Raw genomic sequence first — 18,593 nt, 5'->3', positions numbered from 1 at the left:
TCTCGGTACATACCACGACAGTTGCCCACTATGTCCAACCACGCGCGCGTCGAAGAGCTGTCCGACAGCGACCCCAGCGACATGGATCCGTCCGACTTTGATCCGCAATCCCTCGCGCAAATGATGGGCGGCGTGAATCTGGGAGCTGGCGGTCCTTCATCCTCTCAACAACAGCAATTCATCTCGACGCCGCAGCACCCAATCACGCCCAACGCCCAGGCTGAGGCGCAGCATCGCGAGCGCTCCAAGAACTGGCAGTGTCTGTACCCCGTCTACTTTGACGCGACCCGCACGCGTGCCGAAGGACGCCGCGTTGGCAAGGAGCTGGCTGTGGAGAACCCACTGGCGCGCGAAATTGTCGACGCGGTTGCCGCGCTGGGTCTGCAAGTCGTGTTTGAGCCAGGCAAGACACATCCCAAGGACTGGGCGAATCCGGGCCGCGTACGGATTCTGCTCAAGGAAGATGGAAAGCCAGTGAATTCGGCCGTGAAGAATAGTAAGTCGCCTTGTTGCATTCAGCATTGAAATCATTAAGCTGACACCCTCAGAACACCATCTCTACAACCTCGTCGGTGCTTACCTCAAGGCTCACCCCACGACACCCGATGCCCCAATGCGTCTGCGCATCGCCGGACTGCCCCCGCCAAAGGAGCTCAAGCCTCCTGCAATCCCCAAGGGCTGGAAGATGAATACGATTCTTCCTCTCCACTCAGCCGGTCTCAGCGGCGGTGGTGTCAGCGAAAACCTCTTCAAGGACATGATGGCCGAGATGCAGGGCGAGACGCCCGGCGGCAGCGCCAGTGACAGCGGCGCCGGCCCGGCCAAAAAGAAGAAGGACAAGAAAAAGGGCAAGGCTTGAAGCAGCCGAGCCCGCCCCCGCCTGTCTGCCTGCTGAATGGCCTTGTTTGCCTCTGCTACTGCCGTGGCTACGAATGCAACTCCTGGATGTTTCAAACTGGATCCTGGACTAGCTGACCATGTTTTGCCACTGGCCTTCGCCCATGACGCACGCCAACAATTGGCCAAAACGGAAGTCCCCGGCCATCCATTTCAGGTACCCGGACATCACCTCTCAGGCCAACATTGACGCGTGACCAACGAATCCAAAACCCCAAAATCAAAAACGAAGAAAAACATGTCAATATCGAGCCATGATGAACCACAATAAGACACAAAACGCCAAAAGCACGCAGACCGCCAACCAAACCGCCGTTTGACAGACAGCAAGCAAGCAGGGGTGGAGCGGAAACGACGGACAGACGGGCGGGACGCACCCCGAACATTAGCTTGCCTGCCACAGACCAGGACAAGGAAAGCGCCTCGCTCGACCACACCAGGCCATCATGCAACGGTATTCGCTCGGGGCGACGGCCCGGCGCCAAAGGATCCGTCCGTCCGTTCATGCGACGGGACCGGACCCCCTTCGGCAGGATCCATCCATGGCGCACGTCTGTCTGTCTGTCTGTCTGTCGGTACATGCATACATACATGTTGCGTGTTTGAGCTGTGTGACGCATCTACTTACAGACGGGCGGATGGCGGGTGAGAAACGGCCGGCTGTGCGCGTCAAACTTTCACGTCAGTGTCAAACGTGTCGGCTTGTTTAGCATGAGGCCGGCAGGGGCTGGCGCGTACACTGCTTTGCCTTGCTTGTGCATACATCAGGACAGCCAATTTATTTGGTTATTGCTTGCTTGCTTGCTTTCTGGCTCGCTGCCTGCCTGCCTGGCTTTGCATACGCACACATGCTCGTATTTCTGGCTCAAGCTTTTGCGCCGCGCCGCGCCGCGCCGTGCATGTCTCTCTCTTCTTTCGTTCATTTCCAACACTCCCTTTGGTCGGTTCAATGGTTCGCGTTTCGTATCGCATCGTCTAAGGGCAGCAGCAGACGGACGTGCAGTTAGTTGACGGAAAAGCAGACACTCAGGCATACAGGCAGACGGGGGTTCAGACAAACAGACTTACTTACCATTTGCGTGCAAAAGAAACGGGAAGGGGGAGAGAGGAGAGAGAGAGGTAGAGAGGCTAGAGAAAAACAAATAGTCGTCGTCGTCGTCGTCGTCGTCGTGAGACACAGGATGCCGGGAACGCATCCATCCAACTACTTGGTCATGTAGTTAGTTAGCTAGCTAGGTACTTGGCTACTCGGCTAATCGAAAACACTCAGTGAAACAAAAACAGCTGAGATGCGAGACACATAATGATGAGGTAATGGTGAACAACAGGGAGGATGGATGGATGGATGGATGGATGGATGGGACAAGAAGTGAAATGATAAGACAGAGAGCGAGAAGAGAGATTGAAGAGGATATTGAACGAATGGATGGATGCTATTTGTAAACTTGAAGGTATTTGCTTCGCTTCCTTCCATTCACTTTCCTTCCGTGCCTTGATGCTTTGCTTGTGCTGAGTAAATGCATACATACACACACACACACACACACACACACACAGATATATATATATATATATATTTATATATATATGTATTTACCCGCCGATTGCTTGCTTGCTTGCTTATACACATATGCAAAAGAAGAAAGACCCAGCCAGCTACTATCCATCCATACATCCATATATCCATATCTATACCAATCGAACAATGCCATCCATGCCCACGATGATGCCCTCGATGCGATGCAATGCAACAGCCCAGCTCACTCGCTCACTCGCTTACTCATGCATCTCAGGAAAAAAGAAATAGGCGCAAAAATAAAGAAGATCTACCACTTCATCCCACGCTTAGCATGGCTTAGCTTAGTTGAAGCCCGCAGCCTGCGCGGCAGCCAGCGCCTCGTTGAAGGCCTGGTTAGCGGCCGCCGAGTCAAAGGGGCCGGACTGCGACGAGGAGGAGGACGAAGAAGAGGAAGATTCAGAGAAGCCGGAGCCCTGCTGGGAGGAGGGAGAGCCGGAGCTAACACTGCCGAACGGGAAGCCGGAGGGGAAAACGGAGGGGAAGATGCCAGCGCCGGAGCCAGTGGAGGCGGGAGTCGGGGTCGGGGTGGCAGAAGCGACGGGCGACGAGACGGAGCCCTTGGTGTGGCTGCTGGCCGAACCGGTACCGTTGTTGGGGCCGTGGGAGGACGTCTTCTGCTGGGCCCAGCCGAGGCGTGGGGAGCCCTGCGTCTGGTCGAAGACGACAAACTGGCTCTTGAGGAAGATGTCGCCGATGATGGAGAGGCCGATGCTGGACGAGCCCTGCACGCCGCCGTAGCAGCTGTTGATGTCGACGGACGCGTAGTTGATGTAGCTGCCGGGCACGGTGCGCTTGGCGCCGCCGATTTGCAGCGTCAGGTCCGGCAGGTGCGTCGAGCAGCTGAAGACGTAGCCCGCTTGCCTCTCGTCGTACCTGGCCCCGTCGACCTGCTTGTAGTACGCCTCGACAATGTCGTCGGGCAGGTAGACGAGCGTCGTGCCCGTGTCGGCAATGGCACTAAAGCTGCTCCTCGTCACGGGCCCGTCGCCAACCGCGTAGCCGTCGAGCGTGAAGCCCCAGTAGCCCTCGGAGCTGTCGACGTCGACGTAGGCAATGTCGCCCGTGTACTTGGACGAGTCAAGGTAGCCAAAGTCGTACGTGCCCGCCTCACCCTTCTTGAGCGTCACGGTAAACAATTTCTGGGCCAGCTGGTCGGCGACCGTGTCGAAAAAGGTCGTCTGCGCCTTAGGCGACACGGTGTTGATGCTGCTAAAGGCAAGGCCGAGCAGGCCATCGTTGTCCGTGTCCGAGGTGAAGGAAGACGAGACGGACGTGGCGGCCTCGACGGCCTGGGAGGTGGCCGTGACGCCGCCAACCTCGACCTTGTCGGCGTAGACGATGCCAGCCGCGCCGGAGCCGTCGCCGTAGGAAATGTCCCACGAGTAGCCGTGCTTTTTGGTGGCGGAGCTGGAGGGCTTGTAGATTGCGTGGCCCGTCTGCTCGTCCCGGGCCATTAGGCTGGAAAAGACCCAGCTGCGACGGCGTTAGCTGCGAGAGACGGCAATTGCGTGGGGAACATGGTGTGGTGTTTGGTCGTCGAGTGGCGGCAGCGCCACGCAGCTGAAACAAGAGGCTCGCTCGGCTGAAACGTCGCGTCGCGTCATTCGGCAGGACAGGACAGGACAGGAACAAGCACAAGCTCAAGCTCAAGCTCAGGGCTCGGCCCACGTCCGCAGCCGCCGCCGCCGCCGCCGCCGCCAAACACAATCCCTGACCCTTGGAGCAAAACTTACAGGTCGGCAGATCCAGTGTCAAAATCCAGCTGCAACTCGGTGCCGCCAACCATCACGGGGCACAGGTAGAGAGAATCCAGGTTGTCCTCGGGCGTGGCCTGTACGGATCCTGTCGTAGCCGCCGCCGCAGCGCTAACAGCAGCATCGACGACGCTTGGAATCGTCTTTCCGTACTTCTTGTGCACCTTTGCAACCTGGGCCGGGCCGTTCTTGACGTACGTGCCGCGCTCGACCTGGGCAAACGAAAACGTGTTGCGCTTTTGGAGTTCGTGGCGGGCAACTGGGCTGGCCAGCGCGGTGCCGACGAGAGCCGCCAGGGCTGCTGTCGAGTACGAGGGCATGGTGTTGGTGGTGGGAGAAGGCGACGATGACGACGACGAAAGGTGATGCGCCCCGAGCAATTGGCCAAGAACGGAGTGAATTGGGGCGATGAGGTCCAAAAGGTGACGAGAGGCGGGCAGGGCCGACTTTTTAAGGACGTTATTTGCTGCATGCCATCAGGAGCAAGCAGTGTTCAGGTTGCTTGCTGCATGGAGAAATTCACGCACCAACCCCGAGGGATCGACGAGATCCACCTCTTGCTGCACTCTGCATCTGAACCTCGACTTCAGGCCTCGGGGATGGCGCACATACCCGCCCGCCTGCTACCTGCAGCCGAGTTAGCTAGCCGCTTAGTTTGCACACTGTACCTGTGTTGCCGTCGGCCGGCCCGTCACTCCATCCCAGACGCAAACCTCCACTGCTCTGGCCACCCCAAGGCCCTGACTCGGTCCCAAGACGTCGCCTGTCACGACTCTTGAGCACGCGAGCAGCGAAACAGCTGCCTCTTTGAAACAGGCACGGCTCCACGCGTGGGATGGCGTCTCGGACATTAGCACCAGCTGATGCAGCATCGACAGTGCTGATTGGCCCCGTCAAAACCGCCTGCTATAAAGACGTCGAAACAGGGGTTGACTCGGTTTCCTGCCCTCATTTCTTCTCGCACATTGCCAATGCCACCAGCAGATAGCAAAGCATGGCGGTGACGAGCGGCGGAGCAGCCAAAGCTCGCAGGGTCCCGCCCGGAGCACAGCATGGCCATGTGCCAGGCTGCCCTTGCGAGGGGCCAGAGCCATGACGATGTCGGTGTTTGCTCCAGCCAGCAAGCAAGAGTGACATCCTCGGGAGGCCATGGATACGTAGATAGAGAGTCTGTATGAAAAATGACGATGACCTGAAGCGCTCCAGTAAAAAGGCTCGGCAGACAATCCTGGTCCAGCCAACAGCAAACGCGAGAGGAAAAAAAAAAAAAAAAAAAAAAAAAGGACCCCATCATGGAAAGCTGCCAGCCAGAGAGTGACGAATTTTGACCAATCCATCCGCTGGACAGCGCGTCGAGCGGTTCGGGACGGCGGCAAGAGCCTATTGACATTCATTCATTCGTCCGGAGAAATTGGTCGTGAGATTCAGGGACCAAGCCAGCTACCTGCACATCACCCGCTGCCCAGCCATAGCCAACGCTGAGCAGTTGTGCTTGTTGCATCGCGCCAAGTCGGCGTACTGGATGTGTACGTACCAGCATGTACAGAGCTGGTGGCTGTGTGCGACGAGTGGCGAGCATGGCGCCATCATTTTTCGGTCGTGGTCGTCATTCAATCAGCCAGTCAGTCGGGGAAGCCGCTCGAGCCCGGCGGCATCAACTCGGCGCACGCCAACCAGGCTGGCCATTTGCTGCGCTGCCGTTTGCTGCGCCGCTGGCGCTACCACTGCCATCTGTCGTGTGTACGCTGTTGCGCTTGGCCGCGTTTGTTCGGTCGGCGTCGGCCGTGTGGGATGCGATATCTAGGTATGGGGGCGGGCAACATCGTCGACGTCGTCGTCAGTCGTGGTTTGACTCTGGGTTATGTCGATCTTCCGCAACCTTGCCAAGGTACTCAGGGGAAAGAAAAAAGGCCATCCATGCCGGGGCTTGGCAAATCTAGGCGACGAAATGGGCAGGTGGTGGTAGGCCCCCATATATTATTGTAGGGTTGGGTTGGGTTGGGTTGGGGTTTGGTTTCTGCTGGCGATATTGCGTTTGCTGGGCCAAGAGACGAATGAGAGGAGAAAGGGAGGGAGAGCGACGGAGGTCTGCTGCGTCTCACGGACCAGTTACCTAGCTAAACACCATCCACCAAAGCGGATCCCGTTCGCAACCACCAGAAAAGAATAAAGGCGGCAGCGAGCGACACAACAGCCAACACCGCCATGTCTTGGCTTGCATAATCGCCAAGAGCGGCGCCACAACCCAATCCATTGTGCCAGGCCAGTCTCCCAGTCCCAACCCCCCGAGCACAGCATCAGAACAAGCACCTCCCCAGCACCGCATCCCACTGTCCAGATAAGCATATACGAAGGCGACGGGTGGCCGCAAAAGTTCCTAACCCGGGCTGGCCAACCACCCCCTGTCCCTCGCTCTTCTTTTTTCTTTTTGGTCTTGTTTCCAGACCGTCGGGCCACCGCCGCCGTTGCCGTTACCGTTACCGTTGCCGTTGCCGTTGTACAGGGGCTTGGGGGGGGGCTCGCTGCGCCGTCCGACTGGTCGACGACTGATGGCCCTCAAGTTGCGCTACTCTTCTTGTCAGTTGCCGCGGCTCGAACGTTGAGAGAGCGAACAAGAGATGTTGAAGTTCTTGTTGTCATCGTGTTACCTCACTTCAAAACCACATCTACCGGTACACACTCACTCGCCTTCCTATCCGAGGCAGCTACTCCAACTCCACCACGAGACGAGACGACACGAGACGAGACGACACGAGACGAGTCAAAGGAGTGTGATCTGGTTCCTCTGCTATCATCAGACTTATCCGTTCTCCTCAGTCTCCTTATGTCCTGTGTCTGTCTGTATTCTTGGCCATGTCTCCTTTTTTTTTTTTTTTTTTCTCTCCGTCTCTTTCTTTCCATCTCCCTTTCATCTCATCTCGTCCATTCACTTTACTTCCTAGCCTTCCTACATCATCTCTTCCCTGCAACACTCGCGCGCCGGGCCTTGTCGCCCGTCTGCAAGGCACCCGCACCGCAAGGTCTCCCCATTTTCACATCAGTCATCACTCACTGTCGGCCATTATTCATCAGTCAACAAGGCTCCCCGTTTCCCCTTCGTGTCCCGTCTTCCCCGTTGTCAGGACCTCAGCCTTGACCACTTTTTTTTTTTTTTTTTTTCCCCCCAAAGGCAAGCTGGCGTGCCTTGTAGGGTGCACCGGTTGCCGTGCTGCTCAGATGGACGTCATTGAAGACGTCATTCCCAAGCCGTATGAACAAGAAGTGTGGTCGTGAGGGTTACGGCCTGGGGGATCTAGGAAGCCGGATGATTCCCAAAGGCGGCTGGCTGTTCGAATCCTGTAGAAGATGTACACAAAAAACACACAACCGAAGCCATTCTTGAACGAACAAATTTTTATTCCTAAAAAGAGCCTACTCGCCATTCCCCCTCACCTCATCCCTCAACCGTGCCAGCGCCTCCTCATATCCACCTAGCGCCTCCTCACTCACCGCATCCTCAAGCTTCAACCTCTGAACCTTGAGCCCCGCAGCCCTCACAACCGCCTCACCACGCGCAACCACATTCCAAAACCAGCCAGCCTCCGACCGCGTAAACAGGGTCCACGCCGTGCCGGCGTTGCCCGCGCGCGCCGTGCGCCCCACCCGGTGCACGTAGCTGGTCACGCTCGTCGCCATGTCGTAGTTGACCAGGTGCGTCAGGTTGGCCAGGTCCAGCCCGCGCGACGCCCGGTCCGACGCAATCAGGATGCGCAGCTTGCCCGCGTTAAAGGCCCGGAGCAGCTTGCGCGACGATGAAGATGTCGACGATTTGGTCAAAGTGCCCGTGAGCGGCCCGTAGGCCGGGTTGAGCAGTCCGAGGAGCCGCGATAGGCGGTTGGCGTTTTCGTTATTGTGGGTGAAGATGAGGACGTTGGAGGCGGGTGGTGTGGTTGTGGTTGTAGTGGTTGTGGTGGTTGTGGAGCGTGTTGGCGCTGTCGACTCATCTCCTCCGAGCGTGTCGGAGCTTGACGACTGTGCGTCTGATTCTGAATCAGTGTCTGTGGACGTCGAGTCTGATGCCGCAGACGACTCTGCAGACACCGAGCTCTCCGAGTCTGAAGGTGCCGAATCGTCATCCGATTCCTCATCCGTCGACTCGGTATCTGTCGACGACACGCTCTCCGAGTCATCAGAGTCGTCTTCAGACTTGGTATCCTCGTCCATCTGCTCACCGTAACTCGGCGCTGCCGATTTAGGTAAGTCTGGAAGTATCTGAGTCTGCAGAAGACGGAGGAGAAATAATGGCTTTCGGCTGCCGTCGCCGACAGGGATTGCGCACTCGTACAGCGAATTGGGAAGCTCAAACACGTCTCCGTCGATTCGGCCTCCGGCATGCTCGGTCCCTTCGACAATGACCAATTTTGGCCTGCGTAGTCTGAGAGCATCGAGTTTGCTCAGGTCCCTCGTCATCGTAGCACTCAAAATGACCTTTCTCACGTTCCGCTTCTGCGGGAGGTACCGCAGATGAGTTTTGATTCGGTCTCGTGGACTCATTTGATCAAGCGTCTTTTCCGCCTCCAAGGAAGTCATGACAGTGTCGGCCCAATCCTGGAAGCTCTGGTCGAGCAACCGATCTGCCTCGTCGATGACGAGCCAATCGACGTGATTCAGATTGAAGCCTTTGGTTTGGTGCAAGTGTTCAACCAGACGCCCTGGGGTGCAGATAAGAATGTCGACCTTTGACTCGTACTCTGGCACATGGCCTGGGAGCACATCCAGTACGTCCTCACAATTGTCTTCGTCTGCTGCCCAACCATCGGCCAGACGTTGTTTGGCCTTATCTCGCAACAGCACTGAAGTTGCCGAGTCGTACCTCCTGCCCTTTTTGATGAGCATATCTTGTTCCACACCAAAGGCATGACTGCCCATGGCGGTACCAATCTTTAGGCCGCTGCCGACAGCACATAGCTCTGCGACCTCCCGTGCTTGGAAAACCAGCTCCCGCGTGGGGACGACAATAACTCCACGTAGTTGTGTGACGACGCGATGGCGCATGCTCTCAATCATCGGAAGAAGATAGGCTAGCGTCTTGCCAGAGCCGGTGGCAGCGGAAACACAAACATCGGCCACGTCAGGAGGTCCACCGGGTAGAAGGAGCGGCAGCACAGCAGACTGCACTGCAAAAGCCTCGTGGTACCCCTTGCTTTTCAGGTGCTTGATGAGCTTTGGATCTATCCGCAGTTGTTCAAACGGTTTGCGACTGCTCATGGGAGCAGTAATGGGTTGCGCTAGCCAGGACGGAAGGGCAGAGAATTCGGGTTTGTATGGTACATCGGGGACTGGTTCAGGCTGGGGGAGGGGTCCTAGATCTGAATCGGATTGTCAGTCAGAGTGGTAAAACGCCAATGGAAATGCCAACTTGCCGTGCAACTCTGGCTCCTCCTCTGGCGCCTCATCTTTTGGCTTCTCTCTTGCAGCTACTACCGAAGCAAGCTGTGACGACTTTTCAAACTTGGACAGCACAGCCTTGTGTTTCCTTGACGTTGCCTCATCTTCTGCCGCGGCATCTTGTTGCTCTACGCGCTTGCGCTTCTTTGGGCGCTTGGGATCCTTTTCTTTCCGAGGAGCAACAACCTCGTCGACGTGTGATTGTTGAGTCTCTGGTTCCTGAAGAGCAGTCTCTTTGTGCGCTTTCGGAGGGACGTAGCGCGCGTAAAATTGGCCGGGCATCGTCAAGGTCGCGACGATTGAGGAGCTGTCGAGCATCGCGGTCCGTGTAAATTCATATGGGCTGCCGGCAGAACTCTACACCGCCCGGCCACCGCGGAGCCGTCGCGGGTGCTTTCCGTGGTACCGACGCGCATTCCAACGAGAGAGCTCCAGCGTTTGCCCAAACTGGCGCTTCTCGAGGTTGACCCGTCTAGGGCGTTGTTCCAATCGACCTGCGATGCATTGTCTGATCCTTGACTCTCCTGTTACAAGGCGTAACGGAAGAAGGCGCTCAAGATGCCGTACAATATTGCGTACGTCCTTGCCAACGAGTGATTGCGCGCGTACTTACATGCCGGCAGGATGATTAGCGACTTTTTCTTTCCTCAACCTGGTCGGTCAAGAAGCGCATGACAAAGAACTCAATTCTGATATTTCTCAGGTGGCGTGGAAAGTCACATATACCAGCTTTCAACCGTGGGACCCCACAGTCCGTCAGGAGTCCAATGGCTAACCCATTGCGCAGAAGCTCATAAATCGCGGACATAAAGTCATCATCATTACCCACGCGTACGAAGGTCGCAAAGGAATCAGATACCTTACAAATGGCCTCAAAGTCTACCACATCCCCTTCCTCGTCATCTACCGCGAGACTACCTTTCCGACCGTCTTCTCATTCTTCCCCATATTTCGCAACATTGTCATCAGGGAAAAAATTGAGATTGTACATGGACATGCAAGCCTTAGTAGTCTCTGTCATGAGGCAATTCTACATGCGCGCACAATGGGTCTGCGGACCGTCTTTACGGACCACTCGCTGTTTGGATTTGCAGACGCGGCTAGCATTCTGACCAATAAACTCTTGAAATTCACCCTCAGTGATGTGGACCATGTCATATGCGTCAGCCACACCTGGTAAGGACAGCCCTGGAGATTTTCAATGGAATGCTGACTCGGTACAGCAAGGAAAACACCGTCTTGCGCGCCTCGCTTGACCCTCTGATGGTATCCGTCATCCCAAACGCCGTAGTCGCCGAAAATTTCCGACCAAAGTCCTACGACACAGAGGACGGTGCGGCCAACGGACGGTCTGGAAACCCAGTCTCGCAAACAATTGGCCCTCACGATACCATCACCATTGTGGTCATTTCGCGGTTGTTTTACAACAAGGGGACAGATTTGCTGATTGCCGCCATTCCTCGAATTTTGGCCGCTCATCCCAATGTCCGATTCATCATTGCCGGGTCAGGTCCAAAAGCTATTGACCTCGAGCAGATGCTCGAAAGAAACGTGCTCCAAGACCGCGTCGAGCTCCTGGGCCCTGTACGACACGAGGAAGTCCGGGACGTCATGGTGAGAGGCCACATTTATCTCCACCCTAGTCTTACAGAGGCTTTTGGCACCGTCATTGTCGAAGCCGCAAGCTGCGGCTTATACGTCGTCTGTACTCGAGTCGGTGGTATCCCGGAGGTGCTGCCAGCACACATGACGACGTTTGCAAAGCCCGAAGAAGACGACCTGGTAGCAGCCACGGGAAAAGCAATCGCAGATCTCCGAGCAAACAAGATCCGCACAGAGCGCTTTCATGAGCAAGTTAAGATGATGTACTCGTGGACCGATGTCGCCGAGCGTACCGAACGCGTCTACAACGGCATATCGGGTGTGCTCAGCGAAGAAGAGTTCTATGGCTACTCGAGCGGCGGATGGGGCGCGACGCGCGGGCGGGCAGGCGTGCAGAGCTTCGCCCTCATCGACCGGCTCAAGCGGTACTACGGCTGCGGCATCTGGGCCGGCAAGCTCTTCTGCCTGTGCGTCATCATCGACTACCTGCTATTTGTGTTTCTAGAGTTTTGGTACCCGCGCGAAAACATCGACCTCTGCGTCGACTGGCCTAGGAAGCTGGCGACGGCCCAGCAGCAGCATCAACAATCACAACAGCAGCAGTCCGAGCAGGAACGCAGTGGCGTGACGAGGATGCGGAGCACTCGCCACAGGGAGAAGAGGAGAGATGCTTGAAGGGCGACATGCATACATCTGGTCTTTCAGACACGCACGTCCTCACAAATGGCGGTTTGCCGTGAACAAACGCGGATTTTTCCTTTTGTCAGCCACCTATCATGTCTCCAGATAAGACGGATAGACTTTGGCCTGCCAGATGAGCGGAATACTTTACCCTCCATGGCAGAACCGGGCGGGCGTCAAAGGGTGTTTGAATTGTCTGTCGTGGAGTTGCCTCAGCGCTTTAAGCGAGAGTCGTCTCTTCTCGGCTCGGCTCGTCTCGTCTCCAGCCTTCACCATCATCGCCACAACCATCGGAGAAACGGACACGCACGAATGGGGCAGTTGGAGTTACTTGTCTCGCGTTGATGAAACAACCTACTCTTTTCTCAAACCTCGCTTAACAATGTCGCTCTAGCGATTCGTCTGGTCCCACGTCTGCGTCGGCGCGTTTGTGTGGCGCCGAGTCGTGGCGTTGTGCATTGTCTTTGTCGATGCGAAATGAATGTTGCATCTCAGTGCTTTTGGAGGCTTTGGTGCCTTTTCAGCCGGCTCGGAGGGTGTCCCGGTGCTGGGAGGAGGAGGAGGAGGAGGAGGAGGTGGTGGTGGTGCATTTGAGTGCCCTTGGTGTTTTGTTTCGGATTTTTTTTTTTTTTGAGTTCGTGTGCGTGTCGTTTTGACTGGACTGGACGGGTCGACGGTGGCTCGGAGGCGCGTGTGGCTTAGCGGTTAAGGGGAAGAGGGAGTATGGAGTTTCGACTTGGATGCTGCTACTTTGCTGGATAGCATCCCTGGGTGACCAAGCGCTGTCTGTTGAATGCACGTACTGTACGATGGTTCCAAAGCGTAGATAGAAACAAAGCAGAAGAAAGGCATTGATCCAACTGCACGGACTGAAATGAATATAATATGTACAGAAAAAGTCGTTGAGACGCCGCCCACTAAAATTTCCTCTTTCGACTGTGTGGTGGTGGTAGTAGGTATCTAACTATGAAGCCAAGTAAAGCAAAGCAAAGCAGGATTTTTGCACCTGGACGAGAGAAGGCAAGGAAATCTTCCAAAGACGCCGCCACCGCCGCCACCGCCATCCGTCTGCCCGAGAGGCCACTGACGAGTGAGAGCAAGGAAGCAAACAGTGCCTACACCTCGCCATGCATACATGCATGCACGCTGCCGCGCCTCACCAACAGACGAAGAGAACGACAAGGGCAAGAGAATAGACAGAGAAAGGGAAAAAGACGTGACCGCATGCCAGACACCACCAAGAAGCCCACCATCTAGCTCCAAAACCAATACGTCGCCGCATACTGCACCTCGAAATCGCCATCGATATCCTCACACGTATCCGGCGCATTGCCCCCCGCCGTATTCAGACGGTAGACCTCCTTCCACGCGAGCCCCGGTTCATCTCTCGCGGCGAGCTGCAGCCACGCACAACTGCCATTCTCGGCGCCATCGACGCTGTCCTGTTTCAGCTTCTTGTTGACGGAGGCAGCGGCGCCGGAGCCGGTCGATGGTGCCGACGCCGAGGCTGCCTTTTGCAAAGCCACGACGCCCCAGTTGTGGTCGGCGGTGTCGAGGTTGAAGAAGGGCGTTGACGCGTTGGTGAAGTAGTGGTGGCCGGAGAGGAGGATGGAGTAAGCTTCCAGTGCAGATGCGGCTGTGGGGATGTCGTATTGGAGGGCGATGGCTGGCGTGTCGTACAGTAGGGATGGGCTGTTGGCGGCGGCACAGGTTGCGTTGAAGAGTGTTGCGACGGCGCCGAGGGCTTTGGGTGATTCCGTGGCAGACAGGCCGCTGCAGGTGTAGTTTTGCGTTCCACGGCCGACGGCGACGTGAGAGAGTGTTAGGCCGGGGGCGGGCTGAGGAAGGGGCGTAGGTGACGAGGCATCGGCTGGAAGGCAGTTTTAGTTAAATGTCAAAAGATCTCTGTGCTTGGTCGACGTACATAGCGGCATGGTTACGCTGCTAATGTCGCAGCTGCTGGCCTGCTGCCAGATTTGCGAGAGGACGCTGATGTCGAATGTCTCGTCTATCAACGAAGATGACGAAGATGTGTTGGAGTCGGTTCGCCGTTGGAGGTTTGTCGTTTTTGTGGGCGCCGCAAGGATGCTGCATGGTGCAAGTGCCGCGAGGAGGACTAGTGCGGGAGAGAAATGCATCTTGATGTTGCTCTTGATGTTCGAATGACAGACTTGAAATGTCGCAAGCCGGATGTCAAATCCAAAGCTCGATTGGACGCTTTAGAACTCCCAAAGAATTAGACGGAAATGGAAAATCCCAAACAGGCAAACAGCAGAATGGCAAGCACGCTGGCAGTCAAACGTCAACGACGAGACGTGGTGTCGAGAAGGGTAAAACAGAGTGTTGTAAGGACAGACGTGTCTGGCCAGGAGCTCTCCATTTTCTTATATGTATGCAATGCGGTGGTTGCGAGCAGGACCCGCCGGTGCAACCAGCAGTGTAGTGTCGTGAGCGGCTATCCAGTCGCTCAAAATACTCTGGGCGTCTTAATTGGCTGTGCCCGTTGCACCCAGAACCGCTCGGGAAGCCAGAGGCTGCACACCCTTGCCACACCCCCGGGCCAAGCTTTTTCCCTCTTTTCTCCATAGCTCTATTTTGGAAAGTTTCCATCTGCGTCGTCCTTCGGAGGTTGGGGCAAAAGAAACGCCTCTCCCCGCACTTATTTTTTCCTTTGCTGCTGCTGCTCCTCTCTCGCGTGAGCTCTGACGCAGGATTCTGGAATAGTCAGAGTGCGGCTTGCGCTGGCCGTCTGTTCGGCTGTGCGCGCTGACACCGACTGCCAAATTTCAGCTGTACCACGGTTCCTGGATTGTGTCCACATTGTGTTGTGGTTGTGGTTTGCAAAGTGACCCGCGAATCGACCGTGAGCAACCATCCACCCAGCCATCCCTCTTTTCCCCGTCACCCTGGTCGTCGAATCTCTTGCCTTCCAAACACATCGTCAAGTCCGCAAAGCCGCCTGTACGACATGCGGCGAGTATGACAGGTCGGGGGCTGTCGACAACGAAAGAGCCATCCCGGCCAATCAGAGCACGCAGACTGGCTGCAGGTAAGCGCCGACCCTGCATAAGACCGTAAGCGGCGAGATTTGAGCACATAAGTCGTTCGACTTGTGCAGCTATTTGCCGTCCCTCGCGTTTGGTGCCTCCCCGATGCAGGTAATTAGCGGTCTTGCGACTGAGGGTGCTGATGAGCTGGCCGGGAACCGGGGTCGGATTGGCTACGGCCTCGTCCATGCGTTTCATTCCCTCTGCGCCCACGGATATCCACTGGATCGTGGCGGTCCGTCGGCTCGCAGGACGTAGTGTTTGGCGCCGTGGTGGAGAAGGTGCGTCTGGCCAACTTGGATTGACGAGGTCAGATTGCCGCAGTGCTGCGCATGAGGAGCGGCCGCGTGTCTTCGGGCGCCTCAACCGAAGCCGAGCAAAATGTTCTTTCTTGGGATCAAGATGTGATGAGTAGAGTGGCTCGAATTGTCAAGGCGAATTGACTAAATGTGAGCTGTGTCTACCAGCTATTCGCTAACACGGCGTAAGCTGGGCTGTTCTTGACGTTGGCACTGTCGTGGCCTCGGTTGAAAGCCACCAACACTTGTCAGCTTTGCGCTGAGCCAGCTTTCAGTTGGAACTCCAAGTTGCAGAACCTAATCCTGTCGATTCTCATAAACAGAGCCAAGGATTGAAATGCAAAAAGAGGATGTAAAATCATCAAGCCACCCGACAACAATGACAGTCTTGAAAAATCATCAATGCATTACCTCGAGCTCCAGAGTCGAATATGGGCAAAGGAGCGAGCCTGCGGGGTTGGTCCGCGTGAGCAAAGTACTCACAAAAACGCCACGCCGATTGCCAAATGCTCGTCCCTGTATGCGCTGAGAAATTCAGTATAGGTACATACCTCGCTCACTTCCTCGGCCTTGTGTCCAAATCAGGACGGATCCCACCCATCGCTCAGGTAGACGTCTCGGATATCAAACAACAGGCCCCATGCTATACTGTACTGCGCCGAAAAGTCGCTCATCTCCCTCGTCTTGTCTTTAGCATTGAGACGTCTTGGACGGCAGACTTGATCATCTGCTTCTCGTGTTGGTTCGGCACGCCGATGACGGAATATCATTGGTGACGGTTCGGAACCGTCAAACTCGTGTCCGGCACTCATGACCTCGCCCACTCAGGATTCGTCACTACGTGTCTTGGAAGCCTTCTTGATGCCAAGTGCTATCGCTGTCGCCAGCGGCTACAAGAGGACCCCCTCGACCACCATTCAGAGCTCCAGTGCCTCCCGCAGCTGCCGCTGCCGAACCACCATGGGTATTGCTGAGGCTGATGGTTTCTTCTGCAACTGAGCCGGTCCCAGAAAGCAGCATCCAAAAAACCATCAGATGCAAACCGACGCAGTAGGCGGCAAAAAGATTCCGACTCGTGCGTGTTGCAAGCACCATTCTTGTGATTCGAAACACCAAGCGTTCTGGCAGGCTCATTCGCTTGAGTGCCCGGGCGGACTCTCGACCCCTGAATGCTGCAAACGGCGAAATGTTTTGTTCATACGCTGACCGGTATCGATCCAAAGGTCCATCTCCCATTTGTATCGATGATGGGTTTGTGCTTGAGGAATACGCCGATGTCCCCGACGCGTTGTGTCCCCTGTTGTAGGTCGAAACGTATCGCGTCTTCTCATACAGCTGTAGGTTGTCCTTTTGCAAGGATGCAATTTCGGATCTGAGTGTTGACACCGTCTGCTGTGTCTTTTGAAGCTCAGCTTCGAGCTCCGCATTCTTCTTTTTGAACCGGTCACGCTGGGCAGTGACCATTGGCAGTATGCCTGATCCCCCACCAACAGGTTCTCCGGCTCTTGAGGGATCGAGGCCCCCGGGAGTTCCTCGGGGATCGAAACCAGAGATGATGGATGATGTTGGTGAGGAACGGCCCCCTCGTCCACCGTATGAAGGTTTCTGATATCTAGAAGTGTAGGTTCCCGCCACAGACATGGCCGAAGAGTCGAATGCATTCGATGCCTCCTGTTGTACCTTGACGAGATCATTCTCCAAAGTCTGTGCAAGCTTTTGAGTCTTTTCCAGTTCCATGTTGGAATTGGACAACTCCTCTTGCATCTGCTCAAGCCTTGTCTGCAAATCTTGATGCGAGACTCGAAGGACAGTAAGTTCGTTGCTCAGCTTCTTGTTACGAGCCAGAAGCAACTGCTCCAATGTTTCGCCTTTACCCTTCAACTCCTTTTCTCCTTCGGCCCCAGTCTCCTCGGCAGAGTCTGCGTCGTCGTCGTCCCCAGTAGCGAATTCGATAGACTATCGAGCGTCAGTAGCCATCCCAAATCAACTTTTAGTCTCCTACCTTGAGAACTTCCAATTCGCGCTTCACATTGTCGTAATCACCCCAGCTATTGACCTTTTCTCGTAGTGTATCGCGGTCCCTCTTGAGCGATTCAATCTCCCTCTCCAGCATCCTCTTCTCGGTTTCGATTTTTCGCCTTTCCAAATCCTTTTCGAACCGGGCAGCCTCGAGCTTCCGCAACAAAGATGAATTCTCAGACTGCAGTCTTCTAAAGGCAGGGTCGTCTTCCACTTTGGCCGAGGCTTGGATACTGTTTGCGTTAGAGGTTGATTGGGCCAATTCCAGTCTGAGTTGTTCATTCCTGGCTTCCACTTCCGCCAGCCGCTGGTTGGTTCTGTCCAGCTCCGAGCTGACAATCTCCAGTTCAGCAGCCGTTGCACCTCCAGCAACCTTGTCATCTTCTTCCTCACCCTTGCCCAATCTTTGAGAGACCTCGTAGCTTGCCTTGAGCTCTTTGAGCAACCGATCTTGATTCTCCACCTTTTCTTCCAGGGCCTTTTCCTTTGCTTCCCAATTATTTTGCTTCTCGCCCAATACCGCTGACCAAGAAGCCTCAACTTCTTTAATCTTAGCATCCCTGCTCTCCTCCACGCCTCTGCGGGCACCAAGCTCTTCTTCGTACTTGTTCTCGGTATCCTCGAGCTGAGTTGTGAGCTGGGAAACAGTCTTTTGAAGACGCTGGTTTTCTTCGGCGAGCTTTGGAACCGTCTCCTCAGCCGTCACAATCGAATCGACAGAGGCCTCGAGCAGGGGATATGGATCTGGTGCTTCGGAGAGGGGAGTGTATGCTTGGAAGAAAGCAGTGGATATCGATTTGGATTGGTTGGTCAAGACGTCAATGAAGTTTTGGTAGGCTGCACAGATCAGTGGCCGAAATCACACAGCATTCCAGGCGACAGACCTTTGAGCAGACCCTTGATCTCCGTCAGCTTGCTTGCTTCGTCCAGCTTCCGAAAGTCTTTCGTTTTTTGAGCCAAATCTTTCCGCTGAGTGAGGGCGTCGCGTTGGTGTTCAACGAGTTCTGCAGCTGCAGTATCCAGGGTGGGCATAAGGCCCGCGAGGTTGACATCTGAGTGCGGTTAGTGGCTGCCTCTGGCCAGATTGAGCTGACACGGCTTCGTACTTCGCCAGGCAGCTATAGCTTTTTGAAAGTTGTTCTCGTTTGTCGCGTCTGCGCTGTCTGACTCTCGAATCGGAGGTATATGCTCGTGGCCATTTTCCGTCGCATTCAACGTGGAGCTCTCATCGGCAGAGCTGGGGTTAACGGCTTCAGCCATGGCCGACCGTAGACTGACTTGTTCGCGT

At 55.6% G+C, this 18,593-nt stretch overlaps 9 protein-coding genes across 9 annotated transcripts; 3 read left to right on the top strand and 6 right to left on the bottom strand.

The window, feature by feature from the left end:
• Positions 1–3: 3 nt before the first annotated feature.
• IWZ02DRAFT_199769 (signal recognition particle, SRP19 subunit) lies at positions 4–905 on the top strand. Its single transcript, XM_066762547.1, has 2 exons — positions 4–496; positions 549–905. Exons 1-2 carry the CDS (start codon positions 31–33, stop codon positions 857–859), a joined length of 777 nt encoding a protein of 258 aa, XP_066624329.1. The 5' UTR covers positions 4–30; the 3' UTR covers positions 860–905.
• On the bottom strand, positions 906–1,740 carry IWZ02DRAFT_199780 (uncharacterized protein). The gene has a single exon (XM_066762548.1). It carries the CDS (start codon positions 1,515–1,517, stop codon positions 951–953), a length of 567 nt encoding a protein of 188 aa, XP_066624328.1. The 5' UTR covers positions 1,518–1,740; the 3' UTR covers positions 906–950.
• Positions 1,741–2,670: 930 nt separating this feature from the next.
• On the bottom strand, positions 2,671–4,836 carry IWZ02DRAFT_199725 (aspartic peptidase domain-containing protein). The gene is made up of 2 exons (XM_066762545.1): positions 4,210–4,836; positions 2,671–3,949 (listed from the first exon to the last, which is right to left on the bottom strand). The coding sequence occupies exons 1-2, from the start codon at positions 4,548–4,550 to the stop codon at positions 2,758–2,760; spliced, it is 1,533 nt and encodes a 510-aa protein (XP_066624327.1). The 5' UTR covers positions 4,551–4,836; the 3' UTR covers positions 2,671–2,757.
• IWZ02DRAFT_199724 (uncharacterized protein) lies at positions 4,837–5,920 on the bottom strand. The gene is made up of 2 exons (XM_066762544.1): positions 5,765–5,920; positions 4,837–5,610 (listed from the first exon to the last, which is right to left on the bottom strand). The coding sequence occupies exons 1-2, from the start codon at positions 5,818–5,820 to the stop codon at positions 5,124–5,126; spliced, it is 543 nt and encodes a 180-aa protein (XP_066624326.1). The 5' UTR covers positions 5,821–5,920; the 3' UTR covers positions 4,837–5,123.
• Positions 5,921–6,829: 909 nt separating this feature from the next.
• Positions 6,830–7,572, top strand: IWZ02DRAFT_199745 (uncharacterized protein). The gene has a single exon (XM_066762546.1). It carries the CDS (start codon positions 7,084–7,086, stop codon positions 7,501–7,503), a length of 420 nt encoding a protein of 139 aa, XP_066624325.1. The 5' UTR covers positions 6,830–7,083; the 3' UTR covers positions 7,504–7,572.
• A 52-nt stretch (positions 7,573–7,624) lies between these two features.
• On the bottom strand, positions 7,625–9,957 carry IWZ02DRAFT_497738 (P-loop containing nucleoside triphosphate hydrolase protein). The gene is made up of 2 exons (XM_066770194.1): positions 9,633–9,957; positions 7,625–9,578 (listed from the first exon to the last, which is right to left on the bottom strand). The coding sequence occupies exons 1-2, from the start codon at positions 9,937–9,939 to the stop codon at positions 7,642–7,644; spliced, it is 2,244 nt and encodes a 747-aa protein (XP_066624324.1). The 5' UTR covers positions 9,940–9,957; the 3' UTR covers positions 7,625–7,641.
• A 141-nt stretch (positions 9,958–10,098) lies between these two features.
• On the top strand, positions 10,099–12,172 carry IWZ02DRAFT_199438 (phosphatidylinositol N-acetylglucosaminyltransferase GPI3 subunit). Its single transcript, XM_066762541.1, has 5 exons — positions 10,099–10,232; positions 10,281–10,312; positions 10,361–10,395; positions 10,445–10,833; positions 10,881–12,172. The coding sequence occupies exons 1-5, from the start codon at positions 10,216–10,218 to the stop codon at positions 11,932–11,934; spliced, it is 1,527 nt and encodes a 508-aa protein (XP_066624323.1). The 5' UTR covers positions 10,099–10,215; the 3' UTR covers positions 11,935–12,172.
• Positions 12,173–13,193: 1,021 nt separating this feature from the next.
• On the bottom strand, positions 13,194–14,078 carry IWZ02DRAFT_374591 (uncharacterized protein; the record flags this gene model as incomplete). Its single annotated transcript, XM_066764769.1, has 3 exons — positions 13,194–13,361; positions 13,404–13,810; positions 13,865–14,078. 3 exons carry the CDS (start codon positions 14,076–14,078, stop codon positions 13,194–13,196), a joined length of 789 nt encoding a protein of 262 aa, XP_066624322.1.
• A 2,045-nt stretch (positions 14,079–16,123) lies between these two features.
• On the bottom strand, positions 16,124–18,565 carry IWZ02DRAFT_431335 (CASP C terminal-domain-containing protein; the record flags this gene model as incomplete). Its single annotated transcript, XM_066766156.1, has 4 exons — positions 16,124–17,242; positions 17,289–18,142; positions 18,190–18,357; positions 18,412–18,565. The coding sequence occupies 4 exons, from the start codon at positions 18,563–18,565 to the stop codon at positions 16,124–16,126; spliced, it is 2,295 nt and encodes a 764-aa protein (XP_066624321.1).
• Between the last annotated feature and the right edge of the window lie 28 nt (positions 18,566–18,593).

The sequence above is a fragment of the Phyllosticta citriasiana genome (assembly GCF_038021145.1).
Source record: "Phyllosticta citriasiana strain CBS 120426 chromosome Unknown IWZ02scaffold_4, whole genome shotgun sequence".
Taxonomy (NCBI): domain Eukaryota; kingdom Fungi; phylum Ascomycota; class Dothideomycetes; order Botryosphaeriales; family Phyllostictaceae; genus Phyllosticta; species Phyllosticta citriasiana.
This window is presented reverse-complemented; position numbering and strand designations above follow the sequence as displayed.

Bases quoted from the DNA above. Each gene is read 5' to 3' on its own strand.
- IWZ02DRAFT_199780 (XM_066762548.1), bottom strand. From the start codon at position 1,517: ATGCGTCACACAGCTCAAACACGCAACATGTATGTATGCATGTACCGA.
- IWZ02DRAFT_199725 (XM_066762545.1), bottom strand. From the start codon at position 4,550: ATGCCCTCGTACTCGACAGCAGCCCTGGCGGCTCTCGTCGGCACCGCG. The intron at 3,950-4,209 runs GTAAGTTTTGCT...ACGCCGTCGCAG, and splicing joins GACACTGGATCTGCCGACCT to CTGGGTCTTTTCCAGCCTAA.
- IWZ02DRAFT_497738 (XM_066770194.1), bottom strand. From the start codon at position 9,939: ATGCCCGGCCAATTTTACGCGCGCTACGTCCCTCCGAAAGCGCACAAA. The intron at 9,579-9,632 runs GCAAGTTGGCAT...AATCCGATTCAG, and splicing joins GGAGGAGCCAGAGTTGCACG to ATCTAGGACCCCTCCCCCAG.
- IWZ02DRAFT_199769 (XM_066762547.1), top strand. From the start codon at position 31: ATGTCCAACCACGCGCGCGTCGAAGAGCTGTCCGACAGCGACCCCAGC. The intron at 497-548 runs GTAAGTCGCCTT...TGACACCCTCAG, and splicing joins GAATTCGGCCGTGAAGAATA to AACACCATCTCTACAACCTC.
- IWZ02DRAFT_199724 (XM_066762544.1), bottom strand. From the start codon at position 5,820: ATGATGGCGCCATGCTCGCCACTCGTCGCACACAGCCACCAGCTCTGT. The intron at 5,611-5,764 runs GTACGTACACAT...GAATGTCAATAG, and splicing joins CACCAGCTCTGTACATGCTG to GCTCTTGCCGCCGTCCCGAA.
- IWZ02DRAFT_199745 (XM_066762546.1), top strand. From the start codon at position 7,084: ATGTCTCCTTTTTTTTTTTTTTTTTTCTCTCCGTCTCTTTCTTTCCAT.
- IWZ02DRAFT_199438 (XM_066762541.1), top strand. The intron at 10,313-10,360 runs GTCGGTCAAGAA...GATATTTCTCAG, and splicing joins CTTTTTCTTTCCTCAACCTG to GTGGCGTGGAAAGTCACATA. The intron at 10,396-10,444 runs GTGGGACCCCAC...CCCATTGCGCAG, and splicing joins ACATATACCAGCTTTCAACC to AAGCTCATAAATCGCGGACA.